This window comes from Pituophis catenifer, unplaced genomic scaffold, assembly GCF_029215685.1.
Source record: "Pituophis catenifer annectens isolate HBS135680 unplaced genomic scaffold, rPitCat1.0.hap2 SCAF_10, whole genome shotgun sequence".
Taxonomy (NCBI): Eukaryota; Metazoa; Chordata; class Lepidosauria; order Squamata; family Colubridae; genus Pituophis; species Pituophis catenifer.
Window position 1 is genome coordinate 1,429,264 of NW_027256890.1, and position 17,247 is coordinate 1,446,510.

General features: G+C 51.7%; 1 protein-coding gene across 3 annotated transcripts in view; it reads right to left on the reverse strand.

Moving 5' to 3' along the window:
* Positions 1–17,247, reverse strand: part of SFI1 (SFI1 centrin binding protein) — a 35,854-nt gene that overhangs the window by 7,435 nt on the left and 11,172 nt on the right. For 2 of the 3 annotated variants that reach the window (XM_070950307.1, XM_070950305.1), the window contains exons 11-27: positions 16,468–16,538; positions 16,027–16,119; positions 15,031–15,128; positions 14,274–14,340; positions 13,956–14,086; positions 12,616–12,697; positions 12,038–12,216; positions 10,380–10,455; positions 8,344–8,439; positions 7,405–7,481; positions 7,136–7,238; positions 6,195–6,291; positions 4,661–4,821; positions 4,332–4,406; positions 4,054–4,128; positions 1,321–1,497; positions 894–1,123 (exon numbers count right to left, since the gene is read on the reverse strand). In XM_070950307.1, coding sequence (XP_070806408.1) covers positions 894–1,123; positions 1,321–1,497; positions 4,054–4,128; positions 4,332–4,406; positions 4,661–4,821; positions 6,195–6,291; positions 7,136–7,238; positions 7,405–7,481; positions 8,344–8,439; positions 10,380–10,455; positions 12,038–12,216; positions 12,616–12,697; positions 13,956–14,086; positions 14,274–14,340; positions 15,031–15,128; positions 16,027–16,119; positions 16,468–16,538 — 1,888 coding nt within the window. The remainder of the gene's footprint in view (positions 1–893; positions 1,124–1,320; positions 1,498–4,053; positions 4,129–4,331; positions 4,407–4,660; positions 4,822–6,194; positions 6,292–7,135; positions 7,239–7,404; positions 7,482–8,343; positions 8,440–10,379; positions 10,456–12,037; positions 12,217–12,615; positions 12,698–13,955; positions 14,087–14,273; positions 14,341–15,030; positions 15,129–16,026; positions 16,120–16,467; positions 16,539–17,247) is intronic. The other variant, XM_070950308.1, reaches the window with a different exon arrangement.

Sequence of the window (17,247 nt, forward strand, 5' to 3'; positions counted from 1 at the left end):
TGAATTCGGTTTTATTTGGGTGGTTTTTAATATCTTGGGCTGAAATTATTTAGTTGTTTTTAAATTGTTTTTAAATTTTATATGCAATGTTTTATCTTGGCTGTACACCGCCCTGAGTCCTGCAGGAGAAGGGCGGTATAGAAATAAAATAAAATAAATAAATAAAATAAATAAATTTGCTTGGCATCCCCAGGGCAGCTGCTCACCAGCAGGACACATGCAAAGTGGTTTTGCACAAGCTGATGGGTTGCCCAAGCTCTCCTCCTCCATCCCCCAGGCCCTTTATCCAGGACTATGGGGGGGAGGGGGGCAAAAAGGCCGTCGGGTGGCCAGGAGAAAAGGAAAAGGCGGTGGAGGAAACCAACTCCCAAGGGCCACCTTATTGCCAAACAGCCCTTCTGCCTCCTCTGAGCTGCAGCCTTGAGGCCCACCGCCAGCCCAACGATTCATGGCAGATGGTTCAAGCAGGGCACCCAGGAGGCCTCAAGATGGGGCACCCCTCCCCTCTCAGAGAGAGTGAAAGCTGGAGAAAGGGGTTCCGAGGCTCTGGGCACGGGAAGTTGCAGACATCAGCTCTTCTCTTGCTCCTTCTTTGCAGGGGAAACATTGCGAGCCAAGTCAGAGCCAAGTGCGTGATGCAGCTGCAGAAAAATCCAGTCCTTGGCAGCATCAACCAAAGTACGGGGTCCCAACTAAGGGAAGGCCCAGCTCCTCTCCCGTCTACAATAGGGATGGGGCAGGGAGCATCCGGGGTCCAGTTCTGGGCAGTGCAATTTAGGAAGGTGCTGGCAAACCAGAGCTGTGATGAGAAGGGCCCCGAGGGTTCAGCATGGAAGAAAAAAGATGGGGGCGCATATTCATCCACACGACCGCATCTGCGATTTCTGACTCACAAATCTGTGAGGATGGAATCTCCAGCAGCTTGGTAGTCCCTTGGCACACCGGGAAAGTTGGCCTGTCCCCTGGGAACGCCAGGAGGGGCATGGCCCAGCCTTGGCACTTCAAAAGTCACGTGCTTTTTGGCAGGAGCGCCTGAAAGTGCCAGGCTGGGCTTCCGGGAAAGAGCCTTCTGCTTCCACGTCATGGCACAGCGGTAGACCAAGTGGTGACGCTGACAGGCAGCCTGCAAGCACAGAGCAGGAGGGGCTGGTCTCGCACTCTGGTCCCAGACCCCGAACCCCACCCAGGAATGAAAAGCCTGCCCCAAGCAGAGCCCCCCCCCCTCCAGCCATCATCAGCCTGGGCAGGGCCCCACACCCAAATCCCCTGGCACTGTCGTGGGAGTGAGAGACGCGCTTGCCAGCCGGGCTCCGGCTTCACCTGCAGCTGATGCTGGGCTTGCAAGCACCCTCGGCGCTGCTTCATGGCGGCCACGTATCTCAGGATGCGGCAGATGCCCTCGCGCAGCAGCTCCACCTGGTAGCTCTCGGCCGCCCGTGCCATCCGTCCCTTCTTCCGCAGCTGCTCCTGCACGAAGCCGCCCCAGGCGCTCAGCACCTGCAGCCAAGGTAAAGCGGGGCAGCCTGGAGAGCGGCATCCCCCTCACTCGCTTTCCGGTGCCCCCAAGAGAGGCTGAGAGGAAGCGCTGAGGGCCCCGCTGGCTGGGGAAAACACCCTGGCCAGCCTGTGCAACGAGTGGGAGTTACCCTGTGCCCTTTGCCATGGAGCGCAATCAGGTCTTTGCTCTGGGGGTCCTTAGGGACCGTGCTTACAATGGCATTCCTCTTCATATGAGAGAGAGAGATGCAGCTAGTGGGCAGGGAGGGATAAATCTTTCAGAAATGCCGGATGCGCCATCAGACAGCTTGACTGTGCGCTGAGAGCAGAAAGTGACGGCCACGAGGAAACCAGATGGGACAACTCTAGAAATGAAGAACCTGGCAGTTCCTACACTGGACAGAATCTGGTTCTGAAGAACAGTTACCCCCTGCTAGCTTCCCATCCCTCTAATTTTGAAGACTCTGGAGGGAGAAAAGCAGAGAAGTCACTTAGAGATGGAAACTCAAGTCAAGACGTTTGAGGCAGAGGTATACAATCAAGATCACAGGAGGTACTAAGACCACTCTATAAAGCCTTAGTAAGGCCACACCTAGAGTACTGCATCCAGTTTTGGTCACCACACTATAAGAAAGATGTTGAGACTCTAGAAAGAGTGCAGAGAAGAGCAACCAGGATGATGAGGGGACTGGAGGCTCAAACATACAATGAACGGTTGCAGGAACTGGGCCTGGCTAATCGAGTGAAGAGAAGGACCAGGGGAGACATGATAGCAGTCTTCCAATATTTGAGGGGCTGCCAAAGAGAGGAGGGGGTCAAGCTATTTTCCAAAGCACCTGAAGGCCAGACAAGGAATAATGGATTGAAACTGAACAAGAAGAGATTCAACCTGGAAATAAGAAGAAATTTTCTGACATAGCAATCCACCCATGGAACAGAAGTTGCGTTCAGAAGTTGTGGGAGCTTCATTACTGGAAGCTTTCAAGAAGAGACTGGACTGCAATTGTCAGAAATGGTGTAGGCAGGGTCTCCTGCTTGGCTGAAGGGTTGGACTAGATGACCTACAAAGTCCCTTCCAACTCTGTTACTCTGTTAAGAGGCTGAAGAAGTGAGAGGTGTGTTTCAAAAGCCCTTCCAGGGAGCCAAGGGCCTTCGTGGGTGCAAGAGGCAGGTAAGCAACATCACAGGCTAAACCACGGAGAAACAGAGTCCAGTTCTAGGCTGCCTGGACAGCCCTGCCTCTATCTCCAACAACTGTTGCTGCATAAACTCTTCTCTTTACCTTTGGCCTCCTTTACTCATTGACTGCGGAATTGCTACTCCACAACATTGGATAGGATGTGACCTTTGTACGTGTTGCTATCACCTGTTGAACACCGATGCTCAGGTTTTAAAAGGGACGCGGGTGAGAAGATTACGGAGGCTGCTTCCTGGGGTTTCATAACAGGGTGTTGCAAGACTCTTTATCTGTTTGGCATCCTGATAAATGTGGGTCAGCGATGTCAACCTTGCTGGATCATCCAGTAGGAAAAACTCTCAATGAAGAGTATGCTACATTAAACGATTAAAAACCTGACAATACAGAACTTGAAAATTTTTTTGCAAAATTCACAATAGATGGTAATCAACAAAATGGAAACTGACCAAATAGTTACATCATTTCAATATCCTGCTTTTTTCTTTTACATTTAGAACTGGATAGAATGTAGATGCTTTAATGTTTGTTTACTTGCTTTTTGATTTTTTTAAAAGGTTTATCTTCTGTTTCCTATTCCAATTTTTTTTCGCCATTTTCTTTATCTGGATTTCTTCTTTGATGTAGATAGCATAGCATAATTACAACCATTTGTGATGATGAAGGGACTGGAGACTAAAACAAATGAAGAACGGTTGCAGGGAGTGGGCCTGGCTAGTCTAGTGAAGAGAAGGACCAAGGGAGACACAGTAGCAGTCTTCCAATATTTGAGGGGCTCCCACAGAGAGGAGGGGGTCAAGCTATTTCCCAAAGCACCTGAAGGCCAGACAAGGAACAATGGATGGAAACTGTTCAAGGAGAGATTCAATGTAGAAATAAGGAGGAATTTCCTGACAGTGAGAACAATCAACCGATGGAACAGAAGTTGCCTTCAGAAGTTGTGGGAGCTTCATCACTGGAGGCTTTCAAGAAGAGACTGGACTGCCATCGGTCAGAAATGGTGTAGGGTCTCCTGCTTGGGGGGGGGGGGGTTGGGGTTGGACTAGATGACCTACATGGTCCCTTCCAACTCTATTCTATTCTCATCCAAGAAGCTTCTTCAGAACTGGAGAAGCTTCTTGCATGAGGAGCGAAACATTTTCAAAGAAAAACACCAAGAAAGTCCACTTGCCTTTTGGAAAAGCAACACAGGGACGTCTGAAACACAATGCCCAATGCACACCCACCTCCTTTGCACAGCCTCTCAGAACCACAAATGGTGCTGGAAAGAGGAGACGGGAGGGTGGGCACTGGGGGGCTCCACAGTCAGCAGTCCCAAGCTGAGGGAGCTGGGGATGGGTACCCACAGGGCCAAGACTGACCTTCCGCTGGAGGGTCCGGGACCAGTGCCAGAGGGCCCGCATGGTCTGCTGCTGTTCTCGCCGTCTGTCCGCCAGCTGTAGGCGCAGAGAGAGGACTGAATGGCCACGCTGACAGCCGGCATCCACAAAAGGAGCCCTACAGTGGCTGCAAGACCAAAGGGGAAGGTGCCCTCTCTCCTCACCCCAGGGAACCTCCACTCCTGGCCAGCCTCAGCCTCTTCCTGCCCTGCTTGGAAGGGGGCCGGGGGCCAAAGTGGGTGCCATGTGCCCAAGCTCACCTGCACCTTCCAGGAGGCAAAGGCGGCTGCAGAAAGTCTCCGGGCCAGCAGCTGCTCCCCTTGCCTCTGCAGGAGCTACAGGGGGGAAAGCACCACCTGAAGCCCCCTTCCCTCCTGGAGGGGGACGAGGGCTGCTTCTGCCTGCTGCAGCTGCTTTTCCCAAATGCAGACGGTAATCCCAGCTTCATTCCCTCCCAGCACCCCCAAATAGATCCCTCCGGTGGAACCCAAAACCCTAACCCAGTGGAAAGGCCACACTTGACCAGAAAGGACCCCTCACCTACGCCTCCCCTCCCCAAAAGAGGGAATCTCCTCCTGGGAGATCTCACCATGACCCTGAGGCGGCTGAGATGATCTTGCTTCCACCTCTCCAGGCACCGGCTGAGCAGCTGCCTCCGGTGGTGCTCGGCTGCCACGGTGAGCTGCCCCCTCTGCTGGGAAGAGCTGGCAGTGGCCTCCCTCCAGCGGAGAAACAGCCCCCGCAGCCTCCCTGTGGGGAGGAAGGAGGACTCAGCTGCTGTGACAGCCCCCGGCCCCTCACCACCTCTTGGCTGGGAAGGTTGCTAGACCAGGAGTGTCCAACCTTGGCTATTTTAAGGCTTGTGGATTTCAGCTTCAAGGATTCTCCAGTCAGCTCTGGGAGTTGACATCTGTAAGTCTTAAAGTTGTCAAGTTGGACCCCCCTGCACTAGACACAGAGTGCAAAGGCTGTGGTGGCCACTTCCAGGACTCTGCCCTGTGCCCAGCTGGTATCACCCCACTGCCAACTTAGATATGGGGGAAAGGAAGAGCAAGTGGGGGCTGGTGAGCCAGTCCTTCCCTCCACAAGCCAAACCCCAGAGCAGCCTCCGCTCCTTGGAATGGGCTTGCAAAGGATTCCTGGGCCTGAGAATCAAGCATCAGTTTAGCAAGCTGTGTCAATTCTGCCTCATGTCATCCACCCCCCTTAGTTTAACTAGTAAAGAAAAAAAGACTCCTGGCTCATTTCTTTTGCCAAGAGTAGACTTTGTGAGAACAAAGCGCTTACAGGTGAGATGGGCAGAATTTGTTGGCTTGGCGGGAAAACAATGCAATTAACTTTCCCCTTTTCCCCTGGCCACCCTCCCCCACTCCCCCCCCCATTGTTTGTTTGCGTCTTTCTCACCTCCACATTCCTTTGGCTGACCTTGTGCTTGACTGGTGCTCCCCACAGTCAGGGCCGGCTCTGCTTCAAACCCAACCCTCAACCCCCCCAATCTCTCCCCCTCCCACAGTTGCCGATGTCAAGCTGGCAAAAGATGCAATGCGGAGCAAGCAGCAGAATGACCTCTATGACAACCATCACTGAAGGCAGATGTTTTATTCCTGGGGTGTCTCCTACTAGGCCAACACAGCAACTGTGTTCCAAAGGTGCTTTTCCAAAAGGCAACTGGACTTTCTTGATTGTTTTCCTTTAAAATGTTTCGCTTCTCATCCAAGAAGCTTCTTCAGTTCTACTGAAGTTCTTCAGCTCCCCGGATGACAAGCAAACTAAGAAAGTCCAGTTGTCTTTTGGAAAAGCACCTTGGGGGCAACCATGAGGGAGAATCTCCACAGACTCCTGACCCAGCCCCAAATTCCAGCTGGACTGAAATGGAGAAGCGACTCTCGTCCTGCAGGGGTATCGAGAGATGTTCAAGCAGCTCTGCCTTCGGCCACCACATCCTGCCCTTCCCCCACAGGAGAAAAACTGCCCTGTAATAATGATGGGCTTTAAGCTCATTGCTGGATGGGAAGTGATGGGCACTGCTACCCCTCTATCACTGGCAAGTGGGGGAGAGGGCATGGCTGCCAAAAAGGTGCCAAGGCTGAAAGAATTCCTCCAAAGAATCACTTCCCCCTCACCTGTCTGCAAGTGCCTCTGGGCATCCTTCACAGCCACAGCCACCTTTTCTCGGCTATCGGCCTGCAGCGCAGCGGCCTCCCTCCACTGGAACAACACCTGCGCTGAGAAAATGGGGGGCTTGAATATTTCCAGGGCCACATTTTATCTCATGGCGAGAAAGCATCCCAAGACCCTCACAACAGCTGCTCACTGAGTTTCCCTTACTTTGGACTTCACCAAAACCCATCCGAGCGCGGGGGGTGGAGGGGCAGATGGCCAGAAAGCAGGGGTGAAATGCTCCCGGTTCGGACCGGATCGCCTGATACGGTAGCGATGGCAGCAGGTGGTTCGGAGAACCGGTAGCAAACATCACTGCCCCCCCACCATGCCCAGCTGAGCCGTGTCAATCATCAGAGGCTTTTATTTTTAAAGCATTTTTTCTACAACCTCTTTGGCCAAAAAAATGCTTTTAAAAGTAAAAAAAAAGCCTCTGATGATCGCGCGGCTCAGATGGCATCATCAGAGGCTTTTAACAGCATTTTTTCTACAACCTCTTTGGCGGAAGAGGTTGTAGAAAAAATGCTTTTAAAAGCCTCTGACGATCCCAGCTGAGTTGCCTGATCGGCAGAGGCTTTTTTTTCTTTTAAAAACATTTTTTCTATAACCTCTTCGGCCAAAGAGGTTGTTAAAAAATGCTTTTAAAAGCCTCTGACAATCAGGCAACTCAGCTGGGATCGTCAGAGGCTTTTAAAAGCATTTTTTTACAACCTCTGCAGCCGAAGAGGTTGTAGAAAAAATGGTTTTAAAAGTAAAAAAAAAAAAAAAAGTTGGCCACACACACCCAGTCACATTTACACCCCCCCCAAGCCACGCCCAGAGAACTGGTAGTAACAAATTTTACATTTCACCATTGCTGGAAAGCCAAAGTTTCCGGGACCAGCCTTCCCTTGCTTGAGGTTACCTTGGAGAGAAGGACCCGCCTGTGATGATGCCCAGCCAGCCTGGCTGCCTTTGCTTCCTGCCTGAGCTCAGCCGTGGTTTCCTTCCAGGATCGCAGCACCTGCCTGGGAACCAGAGAGGCACAGATGCCCCAAAGCGCCTGGAGGGTTTCCCCACAGCCCGGCCAGATCTTTGGGGAGAATGGCCTGAGGGCCGTCTTCACACCGACACAGGGGAGCCCAGCCGGCTGAGGAAGGGGGATCACCCTGAGACTGAGTTGGGGAGGATTACCGCAGCAGCTCCCGCCTGTGGTCTCTCTCCTTCTGGGCCACCTGGTGAAGGACGCCCTGAATGCTCTTTTGGTATGCCTGGAAGGAGAGAAGGGCCAAAATTCTTGTCCATGAAAACTTACCCTATGAAGCATCTTCTTTGCATGAAAAGGGGCTTGAATGTGTCACACCAGACTTGGGGATGCTTCTCTGTGGGGCAGAGACCCCCCCCCTTGCTGCTTAAGGACATCACTGAGCACCAAGAAAAGACAAAGTTCACTTTTGTTGGTCCAACTAAACGGCATAAGAGTGCACAAATGTTCATGTTCCCCAGGGCTTTTCGTCAAAACAGTGCAGTGCACTGACAAACCCTGTGACCACACCACTTAATGACAGCCATTCCAGCAGTCTCTGGTTGCCGTTGTTAAGCAAGGACCTGACATGATCGTGGCCTCCCGCTGGCTTCCTCACTGACTTTGTTTTGTGTGAAGCTGGCAGGGAAGGTCACAAGTGGTGATTGTGTGACCAAGGGATGCTGTGACAATGTAAGGACAAGGCCTGGTCGTAACTACCACCCACTCAGCCCCGTTATAAGTTTGAACGGTCATTAACTGTGAACCACTTGTGAGCCCACTCCATTGTTGGATTGCTGGATGAAAACTTTTTTTCCATTTCTCTTTTTCTCTTTTAACTAACTGCTGTTTCTATTCTTCCTCATTCCGTTTTTTACTTTGTCGCAACTTCCTAAGTTTCCTTTGGTTGAAGCGATTTCCAAGCCACTTAGACCCCCACCCCCACCCCCCCGGGCCCTGCTGAGTCTGCTCAGCCTTCCAGCCTTCCAGCCGGGGACAGGCCCTCATTCTCTTCACAACAGGGAAAAAAACCCTCCCTCGGTTCAACTGCAGCCAGCAGATGCTCTGGGGCTGCCCAAAACGCTGCCAGTCCGAGCCTGGCATCCTACCTTCCAAGCCGTCATGACCCTGCCCAGCAAGGCCTGCTGGTAGTGCCCCTCGGCTCGGGCTGTCTTCTTCCACTTCTCAGACTTCTGCATCTGGTACTGGAAGGAAAAAGGAGCCTGGAGCAGAACTTGAAAAACCAGATCACATGCAGAGAGAGAGTGAGAGACAGAGAGAGACAGAGAGAGACAGAGAGAGACAGACAGACAGACAGGAAAAGAGACAGAAAAAGACAGAGACACAGAGAGAGTGAAAGTGAGAGAGAGATAGACAGCAAGACAGAGAGAGAGCGATGGAGAGACAGAGAGAGAGAGACAAAGAGCGAAAATGAGAGACAGAGAGAGACAGCAAGACAGAGAGAGAGATGGAGAGACAGACACAGAGAGAGACACCAAGACAGAGAGAGAGATGGAGAGACAAAGAGAGAGAGACAGAGAGAGAGAGAGATGGAGAAAGAGAGAGAGATGGAGAGACAGACACAGAGAGAGACACCAAGACAGAGAGAGAGATGGAGAGACAGAGAGAGAGAGATGGAGAAAGAGAGAGAGATGGAGAGACAGACACAGAGAGAGACACCAAGACAGAGAGAGAGATGGAGAGACAAAGAGAGAGAGACAGAGAGAGAGAGATGGAGAAAGAGAGAGAGATGGAGAGAGAGAGACAAAGAGAGTGAAAACAAGAAAGACAGAGAGAGACAGCAAGACAGAGAGAGAGAGATGGACAGAGATGAGAGACAGCAAGACACACAGAGAGAGATGGAGACAGAGAGAGATGGAGAGACAGAGAGAGAGAGACAGAGAGAGATGGAGAGACAGAGAGAGAGAGAGACAGAGAGAGAGACAGAGAGATGGAGAGACAGAGACAAAGAGAGTGAAAACGAGAGAGATGGAGAGAGAGAGAGAGAGATGGGGAGAGAGAGAGAGAGAGAGAGACAGAGAGAGAGAGAGAGAGACAGAGAGAGAGAGACAGAGAGAGCTTTCTGCAAAGCAGCCATTGCAGCCGAAAACTGAGTCGGACTTCTTCCTACAGGAAGTGCACAAAGACACATCCCCGGCATAGGAACTTCTGCCAGCATCTCTTACTCTCCTGGGGCCCCTCTTTTGAATGCGGGGAACAAATTTCCACTAGGAGCCCCCTCCACCCTGCAACCTGGCTCCTTCCAGACTCAAATGCTTCAGGTGGTTGACATCCAAAGCGAAGGCAGTCAAACAATGGCAGCCGAGGAACAGAACTCCATCAGGATAAACAGCCCAGAATTTCCCCAGAGTAAACGGTTTGGTGGGTGGGGTGCAGGTAAGTGGCTGCTGTCAGATGGGGGAGAGTCCACAAGGAGGCAAGGCAGGTGTGGCAAGACTTGGGGAGGGGCTGTGGGGGTGCAAGGGAGACACAGCAAAGGTTCGGGAGGCTGCCCGGAAGTATCAGGGAGAGAAATATCATATGGAGAGAAGGCATCTCTACAAACCCACTATCAATAAATCAGTTTCATATGCACATTTAATTATTAAAACACATGTTGTTTTAATATTCCTTTCATCTTATCTCCTTTTTAAAAAAAGCAGACAATAAAAGGATTTGGTCATGAAAAGAACACGTTTCTCCTGAAACTTCCTTCTCCTTCGGACAACTTTGGAAACCTCCCTGCCTCTACCAAATGCCTCCTGTGACGTCCTTGGGCATGTAACACGCACATCGCAAGAGTCGCAGCTTTCATCTTGGGAGGAAAAAAAGCCACAAAGGAAGCCGGCATCAGCGCTTTTGTGGCCACAATAAAGCCTCTGAAGGAATTTCAGCCATATTAGCAAGAGCAAGAGCACTCAGACTTCTATACCGCTTCATACTGCTTTTACAGCCCTCTCTAAGCGGTTTACAGAGTCAGCATCTTTTCCCCAACAATCTGGCTCCTCATATTGGTAGAATATTTAACAGCAGGGAAAAGTTCCCGATTCCAGCAGCCAGCTTCTTGCTTAATTTCTGCCCTCTCAGGCCACTCTGTGCTCGTGAGGGTCAGTTTCCACGGGAGAGCCTCAGTGGCTTCTCTCACCTGCCGCCACTTCCTCCACGAACACCGCAGGAGCTTCTCAGAATGGAAGTGCAATGCCGCCGCCTCCTTCGCCCGCCTGAAAGAAGCACAGGAGACCCGAGCTTTGGTGACAGCAGGTCCTTGGCCGAGATACGGGCATGACCTGAGGGAAGGAACCCAGATTCTAGCCTGGGGGTGGGGCTTCTTAAGCCCAACAAAAGCTGAGCTCCACTGAATTGTCTGAAATGGCATCGCTTGCTTGGTGCCAGGGGGGTCAGACTAGAAGACCTCCAAGGTCCCTTCCGACTCTGCTGTTCTGAATGATTCACCCCTGGAAATGCAGCAAATCCATCGGTCTTCCAGGAGACCCTGCTGGGAGCCTTGGGAAGATAAAGATTGGCCTGGGGCCTGACACAGGCTGCTCATTCCTACCTCAGAACCTCAGCAAGAGCAAAACTGGTATTGCCACCATCTCTATCCTTGGCTCACTTTCATTATGGAAGATCAGCAATGCAGGCAGGAAAGAGCATCACTGCCCCCCATCCTCCATTCAAGCAGTGACCACATCAGGCCTGTCCTGTTTTGGTTGCAAAGATCTAGACCTCAGGGAGCTACAGGATGGGCCCAGGAACATCCACCAGGAGCTCCCTTCCACTAAGTCTTGAGCAATGGTGGGACCCAAACCACTTCTGAAGCACCAAGAAGCTCAAGGCAAGAGAGATCTGCCATCCCGGCTCCTTTGCACAGTTTCCTCATTCAAAGCCAGGTCCATTTCTAATGTTTCTGGGCTCCAAAGGGGCCCTGCAAACTTTCTCAGAAACTAAAAATGAGGTGCCTCCATCTGCCCCCTAAGCAGGACCCATAGGGAGAAATCTGGCTTAGGGCCAGGTTATCTTCGAGACCGCCTTCTGCCGCATAGCTCCCAGCGACCGGTAAGATCCCACAGAGTTGGTCTCCTCCGGGTCCCGTCAGCTAAACAATGCCGGCTGGTGGACCCACGGGGGAGGGCCTTCTCTGTGGCTGCCCCGGCTCTCTGGAACCAGTTACCCCCTGAGATCCGGACCATCCCCACCCTATTGGCCTTCCAAAAAGCGGTGAAGACCTGGCTTTTCCGGCAGGCCTGGAGCCGTTGATCTCGCTCTTGTGATCTGGCGAGATCTGGCCATGAATGGCGAGAATGAGTTTTTAATGTTTTTAATGTTTTTAATTTTTAAATGTTTTTTATAATGATTTTTTTAAATGTATTGTGAGCCTCCCTGAGTCTTCGGAGAGGGGTGGCATTTAAATTAAATTAAATATTAAATTAAATATTAAATTAAATATTAAATTAAATATTAAATTAAATATTAAATTAAATATTAAATTAAATATTAAATTAAATATTAAATTAAATATTAAATTAAATATTAAATTAAATATTAAATTAAATATTAAATTAAATATTAAATTAAATCAAATCAAATCAAATCTGGGAGAAAGGACGGAAGAATGGGGGGAAGCCTCTTTGTCCTATATCACCCCACCCACTAGCCATTTTGTGAGAGCACCCACAACACTACCTGCCAGCCAGAGAAGCCAATGACCCCCCGAGAGGCTATCTTGGGGCACAGCCGCCAGATTGAGGCCACCAAGAGACAAAGACATGAAGCTCACAGCATCAGGGAATGGGGGGTCCTTACCCTCTCTTCATTTCCCAGACATTCTCCCTCCAGAGGTGCAAAGTGGCCCGAAGGAGATGATGCCGGTGATGCCCCTTGGCCAAGCAGATGCCCTCTCGCTCTTCCAGGCAGGCCAGGGTGGCCCTGTGCCACCGGCCCCAGAACTGGGACAAAACCCGCTCTTCAGCACACAACGCTGCCTGCAAAGAGAGAGGCCGGAGGTTGGGACTGCGGCTGGGCTGCCCTGGGGTCATTTCCTTGGCAGCCTCTTGGCTTCAGGTGGCAAAAAGCTGAGGGGGGGGGGGGGAGAGGCAGGGACCCAAGCAAGCAGGAAAAGAAAGCTTCTGGTGCAGGATTATGCAGCAGAACTGAGGCCAAGCTCAGGACCAGAAGGGATGCCATCTAGGTTGCTCTTTTCCCCAGACTAAGCCTCCCTTTGAGATCCGAGCCCTGTTTCAACTCCCACAACCCTTAAACTGAGGAGCCAACGATGGGCGCGGAGACACTCCTCCTGATGGAGAGGCCTGGACAGACTCAGCAGGAGAGCCGTGCACAGAACACCCCCACCCACCCACCCCCCGGCCGAAGGCCGCCCTTACCATCTTCTCTGCCGCCCGTCCCTCCTGTTGCTCACGCTGCCTCAACAGCCACTGCGCAAAGACTCGCCTGGTCCACGTCTCCCTGTGGAAGAGCGCAGTGTGAGACGCCCGAGAGAGCAGCTGGGCCTCCGTGGGTCTCCGCAGCCCACATTCTGTAGCCCCATGGGGCTGACCACACAAAAGGCAAAGCAGCAGCATGAGGGAAGCCAGAGCTGGACCGAGTGAACAGCAACCTGCCAGGCGGAAGTCCAGCAACGCTATCTCAGAGCCCCCTCCTCACTTTCTTTGCAGGGCAAAGGCAACACAGCAGCCGAGGGATGCAGCCCCAAGTGGCTTACAAGGGACTAGAACTCACGTTCTCCCCATTTCTCACCCTGGGCCCTTCCCCTTACACCGAAGTGGCTCTTCTAAACTTTGCAAGTTTCAAAATGACCCAAGGCAACCTTGAATGGTGGACTGAAGTGAGCAGGATAAACTAATGGGGTGGAAAAACAGAGTCCTACATCAGAGGAGAAAAAAATGCAAAAAGGCAGAAATCTAGGATTCTGACTTGGCAGCTCCAGAAGCAAAAAATGGTTTGGCAAAATAGTAGACCGCAACAGTCTCACGCAGGGAGTAATAAGGAAAGGGGTAAAATTGGGGTCTGGGTGAACAGGCACCCAGGGTGCAGGACATGGGAGGCAACTGTCCCCCTCTCCTCCTCTGACTTGCTCAGGCCCCCCTTGGAATTCTGTGTCCAATTCTGGCCCCACCATCCAAGCGGGACGTTGACAGACTGCAGTGCGCTCAGAGGACGGCCATCAACGCGGGGAAGGCTCTGGAAACCAAATCTGGCAAAGACTGGATGAAGGAAGGGGGTATATTTAGAGTGCAGCACAGGGGCTGCGGAGAGTTAGGAAAGCTCTTCAGAGGCCTAAGACCAGAGCCAACAGCCAGGAACTACAAGGAAACAGATTCGGGTTAGACAGGATGGTGGACGAGGTAAGAGAGGAAGAAGCTGCCTGATGAAATGGTGGCTTCCTTTCGGTGAAAGGTGTTCAAACTGAGGCTGTATTGGATCTGTCTCAAATGCAGTAGCAGATCCTCCACAGACTTGTGGGAGGAAGTTTGCAACCTCGGAGGTCTTTCCTAGCTCTTGTGATGCCACGATTCAAGGATGGATCGTTCTCAACAGCTTCTCTGATTCAGCATCCCTGATATTCGTGACTGAGCTACAAACCTTTCCGAGCTTTGCTCCTGGTGCCTCAAGAGAAGACGACGCCAAGATCCTCATCAGGCCAGAAGGAAACACAGGCTGCCTCGCCCCTAAGTGAGAGGCTGCAGCCAGCCAGCCAGCCCACCTGTGGTAACCGGCGGCCACCCCGTTCATCTCCGTCCACCAGAGCTGGTGATCCTTGAAGAGCTTCCAGGCCTGAAAAGCAGCAGACAAGAGCACGGCCTCGCGATGCTGCTCGGCTTTGGCACACTGGAACTGAAGACAAGAAGAGACTCTTAATGGGAACTTTTGATCATCCCCCACAGTCTCCTTGCAGGAATTAAGGGCTAAAATAAAGGCAAGCAAGGAAGGGAGCAGTCAGACTTCGACCCTGATGTGAAGTTCAGGATCCCTCAGTCCCACATGGTGACTGGCACGCTGGGCTTCTGTTTCTGTGGCTCACCTTCCGCCATCTTTCCCCGCAGGCTCGCTGTCTCCAGGTCTGCAGAGATTTCTGCAGCAGCCTCCGGCTGGAAGGCAAAATGGGCATGTCAGCCGAGGGTCAGCTGGCACTCAGTAGCCACTTCTGGATGCTCAGCGCCAGGGAAAGTTTTCCCTGGGCCAAACTGAATGGCCCAGCAAAGCAGAGGACAAACAAATCGCAACTTGCAAGGGCCGGGCCAATGGGATGTCTTTGGGCTTATGTGGGCATCTCTGTTTTTTGTTGGTGCCCCAACATTCACCAGTTGGAGCTGCTGACAAAAGGGGTGCCTGCAAGTATTCAGGTTCAATCTAGGGTTGGCCGGAGCTGGGACCCAAATCCTTCCATATCCCACACCTACGATTTTCAACAAGCCAGTTTACAGGAAGAACTAGTAGCTACTCTAGCCCATCTACTACGCCTGCCCTGTTGCACAAGTATGAAAGGATGTAGGGGGCCTCACTGCGGAGAAAAGATGGGCACAAGTCGGTGCCCTCAAGGGCAAACCCGACACGCCGGGCAGGAGTGACCTCTCCAGCCCTGCCTTCCCTCTTCTCTGATGCTGTGCAGGATTTTCACAAGGAACTCTATTCTATCTCACTGAAAGCTGCAAGGTGCAACAGGAACAGTACGTAAGCAAGCCAGGGGGAAACCGGCCCAGCCCCAGCCAACCCCCCTCCCTACACTTCGTAACCGGATCCTCACTGGCACTTGAGAGCCACGGGACCCTCGGCAGCACCTGTGGTGAGAAACGGCTGCCAGGGTCAGGGGGCGGTGCTGCTCGTCCTCCTTCTGCTCCAGACGGGACCTCCAGCAAGCCCAGAACCTGGATGTGAGCTGGAGGAGGAGAGAAGCGGCAGCAAATAAATAGTAACTCGACTCACAAGATGCAGAGAGAGATGGGGGGGGGAGGGTTTCCCACAGCAGACACCTGCTTGCTCATCACCAAACAGCAGCAATTGTCACCTGTGACAGAATTTGGGTCCCAGGGAAGAGCGGATCACACTTACCTGTCATCCAGCTCTACCTTCCATATAATGAACATTTTCTTTTTCCTGGTCACCTCCTGGGCCCTTCCCAATCAGAGTCAGGTACCCCGGTTCTTGGAAAAGTCCTTAGTTAGGTGCTATCCAGTTGGGTTCAACCATATTGCCCTTCTCTAGTGATTAAGACTCTCTAAGGGCTCTCTACCCATCCGCCTTGCCTCCTCTCTTCCCCTCTGCTGCTTTCCTCCATGCTGGCAAGGATCCTCCTCTTCCTAGGACAGGATCTGCTTAGGATCTGAGCCCAAGTTGTGTGTTTACTGGTCACTGCTTTCAGGGAAGCAATCTGCCTATATTTGGTTCGGGACTGTTAACTGCTTTTTCTGGTAGCCCCTGGTGCCCTTAGATTTATAATTCAAACGTTCTGTCTTCTTTCTCTTTGTCACTATCCAGTTTTCACAGTTTTACATCATCTCATTTTTTTAAAAAAAGTCTAATCTTTCAGGATATCCTTTTCATTTTTCCTGCACCCCCTCTTCAGCTACCTTCAAGCCCATCTCTTTGTCATCATCACCAATAATTTAACAATTATTGTTTACATTACTCAGGTTTTAAATTTGTACAGATGCAGAAAAAATGATCTCTAAGAACAACCACCCAGTTGAGAAAAAACTCAAGCACACAAAAGTCCCTTTTTCAGGGTGAAGGCTGAGGCCAGCATAGTTGCAAGCAGGGGAACAAGGAAGGCTCACCATGACCTGGTGCTGCTGACAAGCCAGGTTTCTTCTCACTTGCTTGAGGGAAGCCTCCCGGATGTTCCTCCGCAAGGCACGAAACCCACAACTCTGTGGAAAGTGAAAGAGCAGCTGACCTCAGTTCCAGATGCAGGGAAGGTGCACCTCTGGATCAGCCCTTCCTGTGCGTCATTTATGAAAGCACAACTGGCGAGGTCAAGAGAAGCAGGCAAGTTATTCCACACATGCGTGTGTCCAGAGCCTGGGAAATCTTCTCAATTTACTCATATTACAAGTGCCCAAGATCACGAGCCGTGCATAACAGCCTGTGGAGTAGAACCTGCGTCCTTCCAGCCTGGGCCTTCTGCTGCCTGGGCAAGTGCCAGGATGCCGCAAGGAAAGCAGCTCTCCCAGCCCCCCGCAAGATGCCTTTTCCATGAGAAACCACAAAGCTCTTACCAGCAGGCGACGGTTATGGTGGCTCTGAGCCAGCCGGTAACGCTCTGCTTCTTCCGCACACAAGGCCACATCTGACGGACGGGTTAAGAAAGGCAACAGACTGGACTAACCTGCAGCTGTTTTGTCCCTCAAAGGAGGAAGGCAACGTTTCAGAAGGTGAACTGGTGTGGCTCAAGCACTGTTTCCTCTTATCCTCATTGCCCAAACAGGATGGGTGCCTCGGTCACTGTCTGAGTTAGGAGTCAGTGGCCCTTCTGTCACCTCTGTCTGTCCTGGGACTCCTGAGGCAGTGGGCCCCCCAACTTTTCTGGCTCCACGGACTGGTGGCGGGGGGATAGTTTCATGTGTGCAACCTAGACTCTGTGCATGTGCAAATGAAGCCTTGCACATTCCCCCGCTACTTGCAGACTGGGGGTTGGGGACCCCTGTTCTAATGTATTTATTACATGGGGCTCCAGGCAATTTGCACCAAAAATAAAAGCAGCATCGGTTAAGATCACGTGACTTACCTCAGGTGGCCACCCACTCCATCCCACAGCCGCCCCAATGCCTTTCAACCACCCTGAAAGGCTAACAAGGGAAGGTGCCAGGTGTACCTGGGGGAAAGAAAGGGCTTCTCAAACAGACCGGACCCTCCAACGTGCCTCCTGCACATCTGCACCAGCCACACAGATTCTATGAAGCTCCCTGGAGCCAAGCCACATGGGCTTTATGCTTGCCTTTGCATACGGCTTTCCTTCATTTACATACCTAATTTATTTTTTGCTTGTTTTATTATTA